This window comes from Stegodyphus dumicola, chromosome 10, assembly GCF_044657685.1.
Source record: "Stegodyphus dumicola isolate Sdum_Otavi_A_Nest chromosome 10, ASM4465768v1".
NCBI classification, from domain to species: Eukaryota; Metazoa; Arthropoda; class Arachnida; order Araneae; family Eresidae; genus Stegodyphus; species Stegodyphus dumicola.
Genome location: NC_140777.1, coordinates 40,850,031 through 40,872,424, shown reverse-complemented (window position 1 = coordinate 40,872,424; position 22,394 = coordinate 40,850,031). Strand labels below are relative to the sequence as shown.

General features: G+C 34.0%; 2 protein-coding genes across 5 annotated transcripts in view; one reads left to right on the top strand and one right to left on the bottom strand.

Moving 5' to 3' along the window:
* Positions 1 to 11,706: 11,706 nt before the first annotated feature.
* On the bottom strand, positions 11,707 to 12,579 carry Ubc7 (ubiquitin conjugating enzyme 7). The gene has a single exon (XM_035373538.2). It carries the CDS (start codon positions 12,417 to 12,419, stop codon positions 11,916 to 11,918), a length of 504 nt encoding a protein of 167 aa, XP_035229429.1. The 5' UTR covers positions 12,420 to 12,579; the 3' UTR covers positions 11,707 to 11,915.
* Positions 12,580 to 12,787: 208 nt separating this feature from the next.
* Positions 12,788 to 22,394, top strand: part of Kr-h2 (transmembrane protein 33-containing Krueppel homolog 2) — a 40,777-nt gene continuing 31,170 nt past the window's right edge. Inside the window, exons 1-3 of one of the 4 annotated variants that reach the window (XM_035373534.2) lie at positions 12,788 to 12,997; positions 13,518 to 13,615; positions 18,811 to 18,905. In XM_035373534.2, coding sequence (XP_035229425.1) covers positions 13,541 to 13,615; positions 18,811 to 18,905 — 170 coding nt within the window. In that variant the 5' untranslated portion in view covers positions 12,788 to 12,997; positions 13,518 to 13,540. Of the gene's footprint in view, positions 12,998 to 13,024; positions 13,044 to 13,517; positions 13,616 to 18,810; positions 18,906 to 22,394 lie in introns of those variants that run through there. The other 3 variants (XM_035373532.2, XM_035373533.2, XM_035373535.2) reach the window with 3 other exon arrangements.

Genomic DNA, 22,394 nt, shown 5'->3' with positions numbered 1-22,394 from the left:
TTCATAACCACCAGTCATCAACTTGCCTGATATGTCAGCTCCAATTAAAATTTCAATAGGCCCACATTTCTGATCATCAGTATAAATGCCTAAGTATGTAAGTTCTTTTAGACACAATTCTATGTTACTGGTGGCATGGTATCACATATTACAGGTTGGTTTAGTGCTTCGAAATGATAATTATATGTAGCCTTCATATCTGATAAATATATTGTTGCGTGCGTAAGGGTTCGTAATAAATTGAATGCAGAAGTCCGATGAAAAGTGAATAAAATTTATTCTTAACAAATAAAAACAAAATGATTAAATTTCCTTAGAGATATTCGCGCAATATCCCAATATCTCACAGTAGTTATCTTTTAAACTACTAAAACGTTCAACAGAACTTAATTCAAAGCATAAAAAGCTAAACGGATTTCACCGCGAATTCTCTACAGTAAACGACAACAGTTTTCTAAACAACTCATAAAACAACTGAATTGAGGTGTTTCCCTCAAGCTTTTTAAATGCACGAGAATATTCTGGTATTTTCTCGATTTTTCTGGCTACCAAGAGTACAATTAAGAGATTTCTACTTATTAAATAATAAATGAGCGTACTCCAGTATTTTAATTTTTCCGACGTACCTTTCTTTTCAAATGAATCTCGTGCTGCATTGCACGGGAAACTAAATAAATACAAAATCCGTAACAATAACACATCATGTTAATACACTATAGTACTACTTCCTCCGAACAGTGAGTGTTGAAGATATTCATTTCTTAAGGCTTTGCAGCTCATCTCTTTAGCTGTGTTACTCGAAATATAAGACCTCTGAGAAGCAGAATCGATAATGGCTCGAGCTTTACGCTTTTTACCATTGCATCTTAAAATCACCGTTAATGTTTGTAACATAACATTAGGTGCACTTGATACATTGGCAAGTGCCCGGTGTCTCTCTAAATCAGTTTTAATACACTCGGTTTCCTTTTTTGTTGTGCACTTACTGTAGCTATATTTCTGCACAGAAGTACATGATGTCTTTTCTCACATAGTGCGAAACTTGATTTCTCATTACATTTCATTACTCGATATCCATGTCTCAGAAAGCAACAACGCGATTTCCCAACAATAGCTTCTCTCTCTTTTAGAGGTATATTTTTTGCATTTATACAATCTCAAGAATTATGAGGATTTTAATAAAATATGCACAATTTTTGCCCCTGGGCTGATGTAAACAGTTTTCAAGTTCTATGCACAGGCAATGGATTGCCAAACTTCAATTTAGTACTCCTGATTTTATTTTCAATAGGTATTTTAACACTGCATTTGTTGTCAGATTTTCTTCGCTTCTTTTGATCAAATTTTTGGAAAGCTAGAGATATTCGCTCTTCCGATTCTACTTCATTTTGTAGAAATTCAAGTAAATAATCTAGATCACATTTCTCGATTACTTTTGACTGCTCAGAATTTTCCCTGGATTGTGGATTTAAATCTCTAGATCTACGATTAACTGCTCGGTAACGTAATATGATCTGGTGTAAATTTACCAATGAAATATTGTTACCTTAGAAATCAATGTGCTCCATTATAATATAAATGCGAGTACTTCTCCTTTACAAGGAAAAGTGACTCTCAGATGGCGATTATATCAAAAACAAAATTTAGTAAAGTTTTAAACTTAAGTTTATTATAAAGTGATCATGAAATTTTATGAAACAAATTAAAATATTTATAATTATTTGCGTTAATTAAGATTATTTTATTTGATAATCACATCTTTAATTGTTTCCCCTCCTATAAAAGGTTTCTTTTATTTAAGATGCTTAAAATATAAACTTATATAAGCATGTACTAATACTTTAGGAATTAAGAAGTAATGCCAGCCTTCTGATAATTATTCATTCATTTTCAAAATACAACTGGTATATAGACTGTGAAATGTACAGTGATGCACCATTTCATCTCTGCGAAATGCATTACTATACATGTTATCAGTAAAATATTTTACATATATGGTGTATAAATTTGGTTACGTCATTTTGCCCTTTTTGTAAACTAATCTTTCATTTCACACCTCAAACAATTCCTCTAAATGTCGTTTTTTCTCCCTCCCTCCAGTAGCATTTAGAATTTGTACAGTGGGATTTACGGCACAGAAAGCCTCAGTATCTCGGCACAGAATTTGTACAGTGGGATTTACGATACAGGATACTTCAGACCTGATGAAGACTCAAATCTGGCTGACAAGAAAAGCTTCATTCCATTGTCATTTGGCAAAAACATTTCAACTGGACTGTTATTTGCCTTAATTCAAATCAAATGGACCATAAAAACATACTTGCATTAAGAATATATATATATATGTAATAATCAAATTCCATAGTCAAAAATACACATAAAATTCTTTTTATTTTTAATGGCGACGGTCTTTTATTTGAAAGTACGCGGAATTAAATTCACAGCCCCGTAGTCAAGTTGTTTTTCCCGCCTTTTCTATACGTACAGTTATAGAATGTTTTGGAGATTTTTAAAACGAACTGGAATGGCTGACGTCATTTCTTGGAAGCTCCGCCTTTCCAGAGGCTATAAAAGGACTCGCAAAGGAATATCGGGGTCTTTTCTTTAATGTAACGATGCAGTAAACTTCATACAAAAAGTTATTAGTAGTTCTTTTTTATTTACTTCGGAGATCTGATTTTTGTAACTGCTATTTCTCCTGAATAATAATAAATGGATCCTGTTTTTTAAACTTATCGTCTGATATTTTGAGGTTCGACTACGTCTATGATTCTTCACCAATCTATTTATTCCGGACAGAAGCTGGTACATCACACACACACATATATATATATTGTTGCTTTACTTTCTTCCTTCACGTTCGTACGGGGTTCGTATATTTGGAGTGAATAACGACGACACTTGATGAAGTATCGAAGCCCACTTTATTTACCAATATTAATCAGATAGCTCAAAAATCACTTTTACAGTCGTCGAACTGTTATAAACACGCTGACACGTTCAGCGACACAGCCTTCACACTATCAGGCTATACCGGTAGAGACAGCTTCACTGCAAAGTACGAGAATACAGCTCCCGTGTCTGCTTGGTCGTTCTCGGAACTCCACGTACTCTCGAGACTCTCCACGCTACAACTCGCGATGCACTCGACGAAACAAAAGAGTATAGCTCTCAACTCAGCACAGTCTAAGACAAAACTCGACGATGCACTAATTCGTGGAACACTAAGACTCTCTCGATACACTCGATGCTAGACTTCGAGACACTCGCTCAATGACTGACTGCGGATCAGCAGGGTTTACATAGCTTTCGGCTTGTGTTCGAGAATATTCTGGGCTAAACCGGTAAGAATTCGTTGCAGAAGGTTCTTTCTCCATCTGTCCATGGCATATCGCCAATTGGGCGATATCTCGCCAAATATGGCAATCTTGCCTTCCCTGCTATTTTATGGCAACCCTAAAATTGCTTTGCAGGGAAGCCATTTTACCGCGCCTGTACATTTCGTAACAATATTATATCTGTGTTAAAATCTTCCTGGAAGAATACATTATTTATTCAAGTATGCTTGCTACGATTAACGAGAGAAATTAAATGGGGAAAAAAAGAGAAAGTGAATTTTACAGGGGAAAAAAATCAGAAATGTTTCAGATTTTAAATTACATCCAAATGGGCGTTTTTTTCAACGTTTTGTGCGTTACCTTTATTTATTAAATACTACGTTCTTTGCACTTAAACCATAAAACTCAGTTCAACAGCAATGTCGCAAAATAATTTTAAAATGAGCATATCTTTAGAATTTCCGGTACAGAGTCGCGCGCGCACGGATAAAAATGATTTTCTGTACAATGTTGCCATTGCTCGCTTTGAAATCCTCGAGTTTGTTAATAAAAAATTTGTTAAAGTTTTACAAAATATGAAATCGATAATAAAACAAATTCTAAATTTCAAATTTGGGCTTTTAAATGCCCATATTCGCAGTAGGATTACGTCATTCAAAATTGGACGGCTCTATGCACCGTTGTTTTATCACAATGCGAGAAATATACATACATTTATGCAGATTTTTCATTATTTAATTTCTTCAAATGTAATGCAGGACTGTAACATTTGGTGACAACAGTTTGAAAAGTGAAACGGACATTTATAGTGAACCAACGTAAAATCGCAAAACAAAAACAATAGTCCCCCCCCCCGAAAAAAAGCATACGAATAAAAGAAATTAGGAAGAAAAGCAGTCTTAAAAAAAAAAAAAAAAAAAAAAAAAAAACGAAAATTAAATAAACACATTTAACCTCTTTTTTTCCTTTACTCAAAAGTAATTTGGAAATTGCGTTTTAACCCTCTAAGAGTTAGAGATGTAAAATTATGTACAGAAGGATGATTTTCCCATTCCGTTATACAGAAAAATTTCTGCTAGCCCAGCATGTGCGATTTTGAATTGGATGTATATTGGTAGGAAAATGTCTAAAGTATAAAATGAGAAGGTCATTTTGAAACTATGATAAAAATACTACATATTCAAGATGTTTTGGGGAGCTTTGAAATTTCAGGGCCAAACGCATAATGCTCAAAAGTTTAAAATCTTTATTATCTAGTTTAAATTTCAGATAATCAAAAATCCCCAAAATGAAAGGTAAAGACATTCTAAAATAGGATACAGTAAATAAAAATGTTTAAATTAATATTTTCCTTCCAAAAAAGTAATTTTAATACATTATCATTATTTTAATATCATCAAAATTAGTTATATTTGTTAAAAAAATACCATGAAACTCATCAAATGTTTTTCAGAAAATTGTTCTCAAAATTGTCAAAACTTACAAAGAAAAAAATATACACTCCAAAAAGAGAACTGGATTTTGATTCAACATGGAGGATAAATTTAAACTGTAATTTAAATATCAGCAAGAGTATGCTGTATAAAAGTAGATCTGAGGAGAAGTTGTTTACGTTACACAATTTTTAAAGCTTTTGGGAAGATTATTAAAAAATCGATTTTCTGCATAAAACCGTAAAATTACAATAGTTTTTGTATAAATTAAAAGATATTTTAAAAAGCTGGCAGATATGCTCAAGATAAGCAGCTGGAATAACAATATGTTATTCTCATTTTATAGTATTAAATTCTAAAGATTTCAAAAATACAATTCTTTAATTTTTTTAAAATAAATAATATTTTAAATAACTGAAAGATAAAAGTAAATTTTATAATACTTGTCTTAGAGTTTAATTAAAACTTTACAGCTAAAATATGTATATTACATTCTTAATCTAAAATTTTGAATATGTGTTTTCTTTTTTTTAAGGCCGTCTTGAAAGATTTATAAATGGTACTAACATTTATAATGACAATATACATTGCAATATAACAACATATTTTTGGGCAATTATTTAATTGTTAAATTAAGTTGTGACTAGCTGCCAATTTGTAATTTTCCAGATCCACACTATGAAGATGCAACACCAAGAAGTGGCCAGAAAGTGATGAAACTCGGCAAACAGGGAGACAGCAACGGACAATAAGTGAACTTTATTTTAAAAATGATATGCATAATACAGAGCGAGAACACTGTCAGCTCAGTAGGGTGTAGGACCACCATGGATGGCGATACACAAAGCAACACATTTAGGTACAGAGTCAATGAGACTATGGCTAGCGTCCAGAGGAACGGCTCTCCATTCCCTACCAACCCATTACCTGTCATTTGCTACAGCTTATCTTCTGAATGCAACAATGGCAGGGTCTGCAGATGGCTTACAATCACATCCCAAATGTGTTCAATTGGTGAGAGATCAGGAGAGAACAGTGGCCAGGGAAGCATCTGTACACCTGGCAGAGCACATTGGCTGACATGAGCAGTGTGTGGGTGGGCATTATCCTGCTGATTAAGGGCCTTGGGCACTCCATGAAGGTAGAGGAATGTCACCAGCCACAGCACTTCATCCAAGTATGGTCAGGCCATCATAATGCACTGAAGACGAACTAGAGGTGTCATATGAAATTATGCCTAAACCATGATGATGTATTGTCGCGCAGCAGGGTGTTACACAATTGCTGCCGGATTAGACCTGTCACCACATTGATGCCACACTCATACATGGTGACTATCATTGGAGAAAGAGAAGCGTGACTCATTTGAGAACACCACCATTTTGTCGTCCACATCGCTCAAGCCCGGCACCATTGCAAACATTCATGTCTATGATGTGGGGTCAATGGCATTCTTCTTAACAGATGCCATGAGTGCAGGTCACTAGCCATTAGTTGGCAGCAAATAAATCTGGTTGATATGGGACATCCAGGGTGTCTTGAACATGCTGCAGATTGGGGGTAGAAGTGGCTTGTGGGTACGCCACCCCTTGTCAGCAGATGCATTGATCAACATGCGCTAATGTCACTCTGGCTGCACCGGCACCCTTGAACTTGTTACAATTCCTGGTTCTAACCATCGTCACCACAGCTGGTCTACTGTGGACGTACGTGTCCATGTGTGTGTCAGCTGAGATTTGCCATATGGACCCAGCTGCCCTTTTTAGTCTGATCACCATGCCCCTCATAAAATCGTCTGCCTGGTAGAATTGCCACCATTGACGATGGCCTGCCACTCTCTGCTATTACACACCTCCTCTGAGACAAGAACAAATTTTCTATGATGGTTTCTCTAGCAGAAATAAAAGCATGAAAATTGAACATTCTGCAGGTTCCTTCCCTAATATCTTCTTCAATGTGCTCTAGAGAGCTGTGCATTTCACATCATTTGCAAAACTAGCATGTACTCTGAAATTTCAGGCCACTCCTTCTCGGTGTTGTATTTTCAATATCGGGTAGTGTATGATTATATCTCTAATGGGAATCAAAATCTTGCAGATGGTTATAGAATCTGGCACCATTTAGTGAATTTAAATGTTCAAAATACTTATGCAGTGCTATTTTTTACTAAATTCTCGAGCCAAAAGTATTTGAAATGAATAACACTGATAATGCAAATATGGATAGAGGGCTTTGAATAAAAATCAATAAATATCTAGATAGCTATAAAAAGGAATACATCTGCCTTTCTTGATAACATTGAATCATCTTGGTTAAATACTAATCTTACCTAGTTAATTAGTGCAGTATTAATGACCAGGTTAAAAGAAAAAGATCGTAGGTTAGTCTGTAATTTAGAATGCTCCTTGGATTATTGCTAAATTGTTGTTTCACTTATGGTGACCTGAGTAGTTGAATGTTATGGAAACCCTATTATGATGTGATTGAAGTGAATTCGACTGATGGGAAAATATTTGTAAGGGCTTATTTCTGTGTTGGATGCCAGTTAAAAAGTTTTTTTTTTTTTTTTTTTTTGTGCTGTACAACGTAAAATGGCTGTATGTCATGGACTAATTTGAAGCTTCCAAACGATTTGGAACAAAAGGGAAAAAAGGCATTAACTGACTGGTGTGTAAATGAAAGGTTTATTTAGTAGTCATTATAAGTGTATGAAGGAAATGCATATGGTCAAATGTAAAGATCATTCATATGGCTTTGTCGTAAGAAAGGTTCATGCAAGAAATGCTACCAACAGTCCGGCACAACAGAGGATATTTTTTACTCTTATTTTTGTGAATTTATGCGGTGAAGTTAGTATGCATATTCTAGTTTAGATAATTTTAGAAAGTTTTTGGATGCAGTTAAGGAATTTTATATGTCACAGATTGAAGACAAAGAAATTTCTAAATGTGGTAAGTCGATATTTCTTTTTCGTAGTACGTATATGTATTTCCTTATCCTCCTAATATGTATTTCCTTTTATGTTATTTCAATGTGTGATTTAAAATGCAGTTTATCGAGCTTCAATTGGCTACAAATTTTGTTTAATTTTGGTGATGAGTAACTTTGTTAGCCTACTAAGGGCCCAGGTTCGAATCCCAAAGAAGACATGGATGTTTGTAATGTACAGTGTTGGTGCGGCATGGTGGCACTTTAAATATGCAGTGAGCCGAAAGTCCTCTCATATGGATTGGTGGAAGGGAAGAGGGGTGGGAGACCCATAGGGTGCTGTTCCTCAAAATTGGGAGTGGAAAATAGAAGTCCAACCTCTCTTTGGAGTAGGCTCTGGCAACCGTGGTTCCATGTAATAAAGACAAGACAAAAACAGTAACTTTGTTTTAACAATATATGACGTCATCATTCTCCTGATTTTTTTAAAAGTGAAAACAGATCAATGTGTACATGGACACCATCAAAGGAGGGCACAATGCAGAGTTTGCATTATTCTCTGATGTTTTTTAAGTAAAAATATAAGGTTGTTCAATAAGTTCGCGGAGCGTCATCTATTCATCAATATTAGACCTAAAACTTCGATGCCATTTTCTTATTTGTTCTTTCTTAGGAACACGTCAAAAGTTTCATTTCCATCTGTTAATTTATTCATTGTTTAACCGCCCTCTATATCTAACGTGTTGTGCCTTTTTTCAGGTATGGATAAAATTGAGCAACGTGCAGTTATCAAATTCTTTGTAAAGAAAGGTTTAAAGGCAATGGAAATTCATACCGAAATGGTGAATGTGTTGGATGAATCTGCTCCTTCAAAAACAATAGTTTGCAAGTGGGCTAGTTTATTCAAAAGTGGTCGTACCAACCTTGAAGACGATCCGCGAGAGGGATGTCCAAAAACTGCATCAACACTGGAAATCATCGGAAAAATACAAGATATGGTATTGGAAGACCGTCGATTGACTGAAAGAGATTTAACAGAGGCTTTAGGCATTTCATTGGGCACAGTGAGCAATATTTTGAGTGTTAATTTGGGTTTCAAGAAACTCTGTGCAAAATGGGTGCCCATTCTAACGATGGAGGAAAAGCACATTCGGATGCGACTTTGCCAGCAACATTTGGAGCGTTTTAAGAAGAATAAAAGCGACTTTATCCGTCGATTTATCCCAATGGAGGAGACTTGGGTCTACCATCATGATCCTGAATCAAAACAGGAGGCTAAGGAGTGGTGTGAAGCCGGCTCTTCGGCGCCGAAGCGAGTTCGTGTGCAAAAATCAGCCAAGAAGGTGTTAGCATCAGTTTTTTGGGATGCGAAAGGAATTTTGTTTATAGATTACCTTCAAACTGGCAAAACAATTAATTCGGATTATTATTGTAACCTTTTGAATCAATTAGACAAAAAAATTCGTGAAAGAAGACTCGGATTACAGAAGAAGAAAATCATTTTCCACCAAGATAACGCACCTGCGCACACAGCTCAAAAAAGCATTGCTAAAATAACTGAATTGAAGTACAAATTGTTGCAACATACAGCCTATTTGCCAGATTTAGGTCTCTCCGACTTCTGGCTGTTCCCACACCTCAAACAATATCTCCGTAGAAAACGATTTTCTTTAAAAGAAGAGGTAATAGCTGCCGTGGAGGGATATTTTGCAGAGCTGCCGAAAAACCACTACAGTCAAGGGATCCATAATTTAGAAGACCGTTGGAATAAGTGTATCGTTGGAATCTTAAAATCCACTGACAGCCACATACTTTACCAGCAAACATTTGACTGCAAATCCACACAAGAACTATCAGAAACGCCCCTCTTCGTCCGAGTTCTCATAGCAGCTCCGCATTTCGCACTCCGTTTTGAAAGTACCACAGAAATTCCAAAAATACACTTCAATCCTCATAAACACACCCGTGAATAAAAGACTTGTTAACAGCTCCAACATTGTACTTTTAATACTAAATTTATTTTTCACACAATCTAAAATACGTGACTGAAACCTTCCCAACACATCTATCATTGCAACATAGGCCATTTCAAAATACACACGACACTGCAGCAAAAGAGTTAAGTAACAACGTCAAAAGGGTTGCGATACAAACAGCATCGTCCATCAAACCATCCCACAGCATGGAATCGTGCCAAAAACCAGTGCAGAGCACATATCGCCACATTTGGTGATCTTAGGGCGCATATAAGAGTATAAAGCCAAATTTATTATGTGCAGAGAAAGATTCCATTTTTCTTAAATTGTCAATGATGAAGTTTTACCTAGGTTCTAACTGAACACTACCAACAATAATGAGGTTAAAAAAAAAAAAAAAAAAAGAATGGATTTGAATTGAATTTTATTTTGGTTAAATAAAAGAACTTATTATTTTCAAAATAAAGGGGGATGGCTAAATACAACTAACTTTTAATAATAAATAAATATAGATCAATCTCTCATACATAAAGAGGTTTTAAACAGAAGAAAAAATAGTTTCTTTAAAAATAACTGAAATAATACTGTATGATGTCAAATTTTTTTAATCAATTAAAATACTGTCTGCAAACCGATAAGATTTGAAAAACATTGGCAATAATATTTAAATAGTTAAATGAATAAAAATTCATCAACAGTAAAATAACACAGAATTTGATTACTCCAGCTATTATTAGAAAAAAGTATGATTGCATGATTCTTCCCATTGAGGTGTGGTATCAGAAAATTTAGTTCAATATTTCCAGTAATCTACAAATTTCAAAGATACACAAGCTTTACTTACTTACCTAGAAACTTACTTAGAAACCTGGCTTCATAATATGGAAAAAATAAGATCAGAAAAGACTGCTCAAATAACAATGCTAACTGTACACATTTTTTTTAATGCTAAATAAATTATTTTATTTATTAACTTATTAGAATTACTTTTTTTTTGAAAGAAAATCTAAAGAGTGAAAAATATACACTTAACATTACTGACACTAAAATCTAAAAGGAAAACCTGATATTATAAACTACTGCAAATAAGTAATGTTGTAACTACTTATTTGAAGTAAATATATGCAAAATAACTCCAGTAAATATATGATGATAAATGTTGTTTCTTATGATGCTTTACCAGTAATAATTGTCACAAATTCACAGATTATTATTCTAATAAATGATAATCTATGAATGTTTAAAGGTTACTGATATTTAATCAGTATACATTAAAAGAAGACAGTAAATGTAAATAAAGAAAAGACGAAAGAAGAAAGTAATTTAAGAAAATAAAAAGATCTACAAACACTCCATTCTTAATAAAATGAGAAAAGCCATTTGATAACACTCCTAACTGATTCTCAATTTTTTTTCAAAACTGCTTAGCACTACACGAAATCCATACAAAGTTTATGACATAATATGCAAAAAAATAAAGTGTCAAACAAAGGGCTAATCTTTGGAATATGGTAACAGGTAGTTTAGCGACATTTTGGTAAGGCGATAAAGGTTACTAGCTAGGACTTTAGCAGTGTACATGGATAAAATCAAGAGTGTGCGCAATGCCAATTATTGTGAGATTCTGGGATTTTTCTAAAGTGAAAATAGGTTGACGTGTACATGGATACCGTGTATGTGCAATTCTTAAAAACGCGGCAAGCAGTGGCCAATTCTATCAGGTTGCTGTAGCAGGGTTGGTCGCCAAAAAATCGCCAAGTTACCATAATCCGAAGATTAACCAAAGTATTATGTCATGTCTCATTATGAAATCGCTACTTCTCCACAAAAAGAATAATGCACTGACTGCAATCAACATGTTAAAAAAGTTACTCACATGAAAACTCTTACGACCATTACATAAAATAGAACTTTAATTATCAATATACTACACTAGTACATTTAAATGAAATTTGACAGATATAACAGCAAGTTATAACGAAACTTTTTAGGATAAAAAATAGATATTTCTAACACGACCAGAAACAGAAGAAATAGCCAAGAATTTTTATTTTGTTGTATAGATGAAAAATACAAATTTTATTACTTTTAAAGGAAAATAAAATCTTTTCAAAGATAACAATTTATATCATATTTGAAACATACTCTTAATTTAATATCAATAAATTTATTTACATATATATGTGAACTGTGGAGGAATGTCTCTTAAATTTACAGAATTGAAAAAGAGGTGAAGCAATTTAACTAGTTAAGCCTAGAGATTTACGAACCAAGCGATCTGCTATTCTATTAAATTGTTCTCTATCTTCTCGCCACATTTTAGCGGCATCAACATTTGCTCCACTTTCATCGTTCGGCTCTGCTAACATGGACACAACAGATAAAAGAATTTTTTCAACACTTTGCACTGGACTCCACCTTTCCGCCGAAGATTCATAACCCATGGGGTCATCACCTGGTGCATGAAGAATTGAAATGCACACTCGGCCATCAGGGTATATATTAGGATGAAACATTTCACAGCTAAATTGCATTTTGGGAGGACTAAGAGGGTAATCAGAAGGGAATATTAATTTTGCAGGAAATACGCCTCCTTCGAAACAAGTCCCTTCAGGGCCGGTGATTAAAGCTTCCCATTCAAAAAAATTTTCTTCATTGACAGGACCAGCAATTATACCTTCAGGAGGATTTAAAGTTAGTTGTTTGTATTCCGCCATAAGACGTCTTAATGCAGACCCAGCCATATCTTAACTGGATAAACAATTAGAAATTTGCAGAAAAATTGTTTTCCCTGCAGTAACTAGAACAAAAGTACTAAATAATAATACCGAAATGTAAAAAATAATCAAATATCTCTCCTTCGCAAGTTCCTGACGTTTCCTAAATAAACGAAAATATTATGTAACACAGCTTGTAGCAAACTTATTGACATGATATTTAACAGAAGAGCAAAATTGTAAATTAAACGAATATTTATTGAATGGAAGTTTAATTCCTGCGGAGTTATATTATATAAGGTATTTTATTTTCTATATTATGATCTAAGACGTATTTTAATGCATTATTTGGTGGAGCGGAAGTAGAACGCATTATAAGTGTTCCTTAAACAACTCAACGTATAACTACTTTTATATTCATTCGACGTTTAAGTCGTATGAAGTAAATATTGAATTAAAAGAATATTTTCCTGTCCTTTGTAACATTGTAAACTAATAATAATAATAATAAAAAAAAAAATTGCGGTCATCGTACATGTTAAGCTCTGTGCATAAATTATTTTGCAAGGATCGTTAGTATGACTGCATTTTTCATCTTATAACCAGTAGCTACAATATTACTCTTTATTTAATAGATACAATATAAGCAAAGTAGAGCATAAATGTTTTATCACTTTTTTCCAAAATATTCTTTTCTTAATGTTCAATTTCCTGCTTCAGATCATTTTTTATCCCGTTACATCTGTGATTATATATCTATATCTATATATATGTTTAAATTACAGAGGAAGTAATTATTTGCAGTGTGGTATTTTCCAAAAAAATTGGCAGTTAGTTATATAAGTTTTTTGCTTTTTATATAATTTTTCATGTTTTTAAATTTTTAATAATTGTAAATATGAATAAAAGGTTTTTTAGTTTATGGGAAACTAAGTCAAATTTGAATTTTTCAGTTCTTTATGTATACAAATTCTTTTTCAAGTTTTCCATTTTACATAAAACTTATTTATTACATAATCTAACGCAGCTTAATGAGTGCATTATGTTTGTGCAGTTAAGTTGTTTATTGAGGCAGCTAGGTATAAAATTCTTCTCATTTGACTCTGCATTCTTATTTAATTTCAGAAATTTAAAAGTCAGCAGCAGCAATGAGTGAAGAAGATCGCAGTCAGTCGAATCCACCACCACCACCACCACCACCTCATGGCCTTCAAGTAGCTATTGTAAGTGTATAAAATTATGAATCACTTGATCAATCTGTTTCAGTTGTCCTGAAATAATTTGTATTTAATGTTCCTTAGTATTATATTTTTGAGACTTGATCTATTATATTTTAGGGGGTTTAATTCTAGTATCAGGTGCACAAGGGATTTGGCAATTTTATGATGAGCAGTAAACGGGACATATACGATGAGTAGTTAAACGGGTCATTTTGGTGTTGGTGATAATTTTAAAACTAATGCCAAGGCTGCACCGTATACTAGGATTTTACCTTTTAGGGTTGTTACAATTAGTTTTTATAATTTTCCGTAGTATTAGAATATATATTGCACTTTCAAGCAAGCAGATAGCTGCTTTTGAGCGTGCTTACATGTTCGGTACAAAGTCTGAAATCCGGACATCCAATATCCAGACCTATGACAACTTTTTTTTTGAGAATTTTTTTTGTCCTTTCAAAATCTAGAAATCAAGAAAGAGCAGGTGTGTCATAAAAGTGATTTTCTCCCTACGGACTGAGATTGATGTATTCCATTTTTAGATGCCTTTGTCTGGCCAGACAGCTCAGGATGGGCCCTTGTCTTCCTCAGGATTGAATTCCAAGCTGTTCTATTTCTGGCCATGGACATCCAGTTGGTTATTTCTAAAATTCTTAAGTCTGTTTCCAAACAGTTGAGCCATAACATTCAACTACTCAGGTTACCATAAATGAAACAATAAGTTGGCAATAATCCAAGGTGCACCCTAAAATATAGACTAACCCTATTAACTTATTCTACTATATCTGACTACCTAGTGTTAAAAATTAGCTGGTATTTCATTCTTAATGCATAAAGAAGTTTGGATTTAACGTTGAACTAATACTAGGTGTTCAAAAAAAATTCAGGCTTTCCAAGAACAGTAATAAAACTACATTGTAGCTAAATTGAGTTAATGAAAAGGTACATGGGTGTTGGGGTTTGATTGGTAAAACAGCAACCTATATTAACCTGTGTCATCAAATTTTTATTTACATAAAATATGTTTTGTGAATTTAATATTTTTGTAAATTTGAGAGAAATACGATTTTGTAATTTTTTGTAATCTCATTTACATATCTAATTATATATTTTTATATATTTAATTATATAATTGAATATTTAGAATTATCAAAAAGAGCATAATTTAAACAGTTTGAACATTTGCAGCATTGCATTTAAATATATTTCATATTATGTGTACAGTATGATGTGTATTAACGAAAAATTTTTATATAGTATTTAGTGATTCCTTTACTGAGTCTATATAGAGTAGACTTCTGATTAATTAGGATAATACTGGGGGCAGAGTCATGGTTAATCAAACAGAAGTGGGGGGTGGGGAGGACCATATCAAATAGGAATAAACTACGCTTCTGGCCATTAAAATTGCAACCCATGAAAGAAAGCACATACCAAAAAGATATTTATTGTACATAAAAAGAGTAAGGCATGAAGACAAAATGATTAAATTTGTAAGCAGTTTAGGGCTTTACAGGTGTTTTGCACAGGCTATAATTCAATAAACTCAGGAACAATGGACTGTATTATATCTCACTTTTATTCTCATTAATTTACATAATTTACATATAATTTACATACCACTCGAAGCCACGAATTCTCTCACATGCTCTTAGCTCACAATCTCATGTCACAAACTCCAAGAGCTCAAGACGCATGTGCCGACGCTAGTAATGAAATGCGCGCGCAGGCGCAACAACAGGAAAGCGAAATTAGTAGGACCAACAGCCACCCCTGGCAGCTAAAATGGCCCTTACCCGGTTAGGCATGGAGTCGGACACGGCTTGGAGGACAGAAACGGATTACTCATTCCATGCTGCTTCAAGTCTTATGCCACACTTCATCAACGGTATTAGCTGGAGAGGGGTGGCGAGCCAGTCTCTCAGCAACCCATGACCAGATGTTTTCAAGGGGACAGATCTGGAGACCGTGCGAGCCAGGGCAGCAATCAAATACCTTGTGTATCAACAAAGATCAGAGCTCGATGTGCAACATGTGGTCATGCATGATCTTGTTGGAAGATGGTGTTTGGCAGGCCTCAAAGATAGGGTGCAACTACGGGATGTAAGATGTCAGAAATGTACCGATCTGCGTTCAAATTACTGTCAATGCGAACCAGAGATGTGTGTGTTGTGTATCCAATGGCTGCCCAAACCATCACACCAGGTGCAGGGCCTTTAAGCCGATATCAAATGCAAGCAGGCGATGTGGTGTCTCCTCGAAGCCTCCAGATACGAATACGGCCATCAGAATACCTCATACAGAACCGGGACTCATCTGAAAAGATGAAGTTGTGCCACTCCTGTATCCACTTTTTGTTGTTCGGCGCACCAGAGTTGTCATCTCTCTCTATGCTGCATTGTCAAGAGACACCGAAGTGACGGTCACCGTGCAAACGTAGACGCACAGTATGAGCAGATACTGGACGTACTGCAAATATGCCTATTTCCTGACTAATGGTCCATGATGTAGTTGTACGCTTTTGCAGGGCTGACCTCACGATATATCTGTCCTCACGGGCATTATTCATGGGAGGGTGTTGAGATCCTGCATGTTGTTCAGTATGACCCTCAGCAACCCATTGATTTCATATTCGCATGACAGTAATTTTATGTCAACCAGTGCGATGGGCCATACCATGGAACAATAATCCACACTTTCGATAGGCAACGATCCTGGCTCTGTCGAATTCCAACACTTGCTGATAAGCATTTCTTTTAATTATTCGAGGGATAACATGATATTCTGATCAAACTCCGACCTTACAGAGCGCTTTCCAAATGAGAAATCCACTACACAACTTTTCTTTTATGCAGTGTTTCAGATGTCATTTCTCCCTCCTGCTTTGTCTAAATGTGCTGAAATACTAATCAGTTGCATATCCCAACCTCTTCTTCCTTTCGTATGATTTTGACGCTTGTCAGATTATTCCTTCCTGGTGTTGCAATTTTAATGGCCAACAGTGTATTTTATAATTAACAGAGGATACCATTAACAGTTTGGTTGTTTTTAAGCAGTTTAATTTGAAGATTGAGTTCATTTGCTTATGTATATTAAATCAGCAATCAAAACAAGGAAAACACATTTCTAAATGAAAAAAAAAAAAAAAAAAAAATTTTTTTTTGTATATTCTTGTCTTTCAATAAGATTCAATGGGAAAAGGAAAATTAATAGCTGTATTCTTTATTTACTTTTAATTGGTGATTTAACAGTTTTTATATGTTCCAAATGATATTCTTAAATTGCATACTGTTGTGGATAAAAACAATTCCTAAATCCTGGGACATAATCTGCTATTATTGATATTTTCTCAGACATTTTGTTCTCCTTTGTGCATCATCCGTAGAAATATTGCTTTGTTGCATGATGTGAGATAATCATTTTTACATTATTCTATAGTGAAAAAAACCTAATCTATTTTTAGACAAGTCCCAATTAATCCACCCCCAATTAATCAAGAGTTGACTAAATATTTTTTTAAAGGGGGGATAAAATAAAAAAAAATATTAGTCTAACAAAAGGGCAAATAATAAAATGTTAAATTTGTCAACATATGTTAGAATATGTTAGAATTTATTTATTATTGTTATTAATTTTGTCAACATATGTTAGAAGAAAAAGGTAATTGTACAAAAATATAATGCTTGAATCTGGCATATTAGGGATTATAAGAGGATTATTCTGAAATTTTCAAGAAACACATAGGTTTTTAAAGTTATATTACGTACAAAATTTTAGGAGTGTTCAAAGTAGTCATCTCCAGCATCAATGCACTTCTATAGGTGAATTTTTGGAAGATTGAATGCCTCAAGCCATTCATTTCTTGGAAACCAGGAAAGAAAATGTATTTATAGCCTCATCAATCTCATCTTCAGAATGAAAACATCATCCATGTAAGATCTTTCTTAAAATAAAAATAGCTAAAAGTCACACATAGCTAGATCAAATAAATAGGCTGGATATTCTAGCACTTTGATGTATTTTTGTCCAACAAGCTCAACTGCCAATCTTGCTAAATGAGAAGATACATTGTCATGATGGAGCATGAATCCTCTAACATTCACTTCTTGAAGAGTTTCTGGTAGACACTTATTGGTGTACCAGTTAGCTGTGACTGTGGTCTGTCCTTCCAGCTTGATGGCTTAGACCAGTCCTGCACCTTTGAAGAAAAAGGGCGTACATTACTTTTTTTATGGCATGTTGTCTTCCTATACTTTCTTGATGTGTTGGAACATCAAAAAATGGTATGTACGTTTCATCACCAATTACAGTTTTAGAAGTAATGCAGTAGCCACCCTCTTTAAATAATTTAAGTTTTTTTTTTAAACCATTTCTGACACGCTTCTCTTTTTGGTGTTCAGTTAAATTATGGTGAACCCAATGCAAACTAGTTTTTTCATGTGCAGTTCTTCATGAATAATTTTATGTATGACAGTGGATCAAATGTTACGTTCCTTCTGCATCATTTAATAGATGCAGTGATTATCATCAATTAATATTTTCTGTATGACAGGTACATTATTCAGGATTACTGCTGAGAACAGCCTTCCTATGTGTTGTTCTTCCCGAAGAGAATGATCTCTGTGAAATTCTGTAAATCATCTGAGTACTGTAGCATCAGATGGACCTTCATTTCTGTAGGCTAATTTTAGATATTAAATGTATTCTTGATTTAATCTCGCTTTAAAATCTTAGAAAATCATAGTGCAATAATATTCTTGCATCAACTCAATTTTTCTTCTGTCTAAAATTTATTCTACGCTAGACTACTTGCGATTGGCGAATAAAAGAATGTCTGCTAGGCTAAAATAGTTAATAGCTTCAAATCTAACAATTATTACTTTTTTTTGGCCACTTATCTGCACGTATCTCAAAAGTTTCACAGTGACCTATATACTACAAGTTACGAAATTATTGATTTTTGTAAAGCTATAAAAATTTATACCAAAAGAATTAGAAAGGAGGAGAGTGTTACTGCCTTTTCACAAACTGCCTTAATTTTTTAAGTAAAGCTAATGATTTATCTGAGGTTTGGTTTATTTTTTGTTTTTTAATTTTTTTTCCTCATTTTTGTAATGCTTATCTTTGTTTTGATTATGAAGAATATGAATAGTACAAATTTATCATTGGGTCTTTATAAATATTATGTTATCATTTTTTAGGATTATATGCTTGAAAAGAAAATTGACACCTTACTGTGGTTAACCAGACTTGGAACAATGATATTTACTATTTTGTCATTGGTACCTTTATTTGGGTAAGTTTTATTCTTTTATTCTTTGACTGATAATGGCTTCCCTTAAAAAAACTCAATTGCAGGCATGGAATTAAACCACTTATTTCTATCTGTTGTTATACTTTTTTAATTAATGAAAGGTTGAAAAATTAATTTTTTAATTAATGAAAAGTTGAATAATTAATTTTTTTGAAAAAGACTCTTGTTATAATAGCAATAGTAACTATGAATTTAGTATATGTGATAACACAGAATTTTAAAAGTAACGTTTTTATACTATTGTACCACAGAATCACAAAATCAGCAGTTTTTTGTTGAATAATTTGATTAGTGTATTAAATTGTTTTTATAAGGAGTTGCTAACAGTTTTTTTTTAAATACCAACTTCATTTTTTAAGTGTTGCTGAAATATTTGGTAAATACAAGAAGGAAAATAAATAAATAAATAAATAAATAAAAGCTAGATATAAATAATTTAAGCAATAATTTAAGCTAATAATTCAAGCAATTGCAGAAAAATGGCCACATTTGCAAAAGAAAAAAATTTGTAATGAAAAATTTTGTAATTTGTTTCACCAAGGCAATGCTTCATCTCACACCTCAGTGGTTGCAGTGGCGAAAATCCATGAATTACAGTTGGAACTGTTTGACCACCCGCCCTAATTGCCAGACCTGGCACAAGGTGACATTTTTCCTTCCAAGCTAAAAGAAGCACTCAGAGGATAAAGATTTTCATCAAATGAAGGGGTCATGAACTTCATTAATAACTACTTTGCAGACAAAGATTCCACATATTGCTTGGATAAGTTAAAAGGATTGGAGCATTGCTGAAAGAAATCTATAGACTTACAAGGTGATTATGTTGAAAATAAAGCTAATTTTGGAAGGAAAAATATCTGTTTTCTTTGTTAGGTTGGAAACTTTTCAGATAGCCTATATATGAAAATGGTAAAGCAAGTAATACTGCAGGTCCTAAGACATTTTGGATTCCTCAGAATGGAAGCATATAAAAGAAGCAAAATTTTAAGCTTGATGGTTTATAGAGCATTTATTACTTCATGAGCTATCTGAGAAATGACTTTTTTCAACTTTTTAAAGTTTGTCATGTTTGTATGATAATTAAAAATGATATACAGTCTTTGAAGTCTTGAAAAATGGTTTCCAAATGGAGCTTCAGTTTAGCAGATGAGCCAGTCACAGAGCTATTAGGGGGAAAAAAAAAAAAAAAAAAAAAAAAAAAAAAAAAAATGTGGTAATTGACTTGCTGTGGATAATCATCAGTATTAACAAATTCAAAATCAGTATAGTTCTTCACAATGTCTTTTTCTCCCCCTTTTTTGCAAATATGAGTTTTTATTTTAATCATGCCAGTAAGATGATATTTTGCCTCCTTCAAACGAAGCAGTTCTTTTTTTCTATATCATTTTCATTATCATCTACGTGATAAATAAAAGGCATCAATGAAAAATTTGAATGCAGATTTTTTGCACATAAATGTTTTAATATATCTTGTTCAAACCAGCAGTCCATTTCAAATGATAAGCTTTGAGCGGAGAAAATTGTACTACAGTGGAACATTGAGATACGAATTTAATTTGTACCAGCATTGAGCTTGTATTGCAAATTTCTCATATCTAGAAACAACTTCTCCATTGAAAATAATGGAAATCCATTTAATCCATTCCTCACCTCCAAAAATATCAACATAAAAATCAATTTTCCTGATAAATAACACTGGTAAATAATATAACCATAGTTTACCTTTATAAAGAGTCCTGATTGGCTATAGGGATGTGGGGAAGACGAAACAGATTATTGTGGGAAGAAGAGTTCCCCTGTGATTCAGGAAGGCTCTCTTCTTGAGAATTTGACCCCAACAGAAGCAGGTTCTGGGCTAGAATCATTTGACTTTCTTTTAGTTGCAGGTTGCTTTACCAAAAACTTATCTAATAATACTTGCGTATGTCTCCTTTTTAAAATACTTCTAAAATGCGATACTACATTGTCATTACACAAGTTCATGGTGTGCTTACAAACTGCTTTATTAGGATGATTTTCTTCAAAGAAAGTTTTTCACGTGTCTCCACTTTGCCAACACTTCTTTAATTTTACTGGAAGAGAGGGCCGCATTTCCTGTTCCCTCCTTCCCTAACGGAAGCTCTTCTACCACCTCTTGCTGCTGCTCCTGTGAAGTTCTTTAAGTTCGTCCATTGTAATTTCTTCACTGTGCTCCTCCACTAGCTCATCTGGATCAGCACCATTCACATCCAGACCCATACTTTTCCCCAGAGATACAATTTCTTCTACTAGCTTCATTGTGTTGTCCTCAGGTTAAGGATCAAAACAAAACAGGTCAAATCTAAGTCAGGAATACTCTGAGGCCACAATTTTTTTCCATGCTGAATCCAGGGTCCTCACTGAGACTTCTTAGCCTTATCAGTGATGTTTAAACAATTTAGGATGCTGAAGTGATCCTTCCAAAATTCTCTGAGGGTCAATCTTGTATATTTGGTCACTTCAAAACACCTTTGAAACAAGGCCTTTGTGTACAGCTTAGCTTCTTAAAGTTGGAAATAACTTGCTGGTCTAGTGACTGGAGAAGTGAAGTGGAATTGTGAGGAAGAAACTTGACTTTTATGAATTGAAATTTCTCCAGCAAATTATCTTCAAGCCCTGGAGGAGGTGTAGGAGCATTATCAAGGAAGAGCAAAGCCTCGAGTTACAACTTATTTTCGTGAAGGTGTTTCTTCATTGAGGGACCAAAAACTTCATTGACCTCTTTGCTAATAAAATTGCCATGTTACCCAGGCTTTGCTGTTGGCCCGCCAGATCACATTCAGTTGGTTTTCCTGCACCTCCCCCCTCTTAAAAACTCATAGATTTTCTGAGTGGTAGACGGCTTTATTTTACAATCTCCACTTGCATTGATGCAAAACAAGAGAATAAAATTATCTTTCATTGGCTTGTGAGCCAGGCAAAGATTTCTCCTTTTGCGTGATTCTCTTAATCATTTTCTTCTAAAAAAAAAAAAAAAAAAAAAAAGATGCTCATGTTAATCTGTGATTTTGTTCTTAGTTTTAACGACCATGGCTTTCTTCTTTTTCTTTGCAGCAGTACCTAAGGCAACAACCTTCTTGTGAGGCATAGTGAATAATTATTTTCATGTTAAATGTAAAAAACAGTTAACTCACAAGCGCACAAACACGTATATCGAAGGACACCAAATGATCTGATGAGGGGATTCCTCGATTTGAGCTGGATCCCGATACGTGCCATGCATACCAACAGCCTGGCTTATTGCTCGTTACTTGAATCAGTGCTCATATTTAGAGACAAATTTTTCGCTCATACTTTCCTCGTATCTCGAAGTTCCTCTGTATTAAGCAAGCAGCAGCTAAATAAGAATTTCCATAGGAACAACAATTGGTGGATAAAAATAATTATTTTAGCAAACAGACTGGTAACAAATGTTGCTTTCATTGCTTAGAGGAAATCCCTTTAAGACAAAAT

Coding starts and splice junctions, on each gene's coding strand:
- Ubc7 (XM_035373538.2), bottom strand. CDS start 12,419: ATGGCTGGGTCTGCATTAAGACGTCTTATGGCGGAATACAAACAACTA.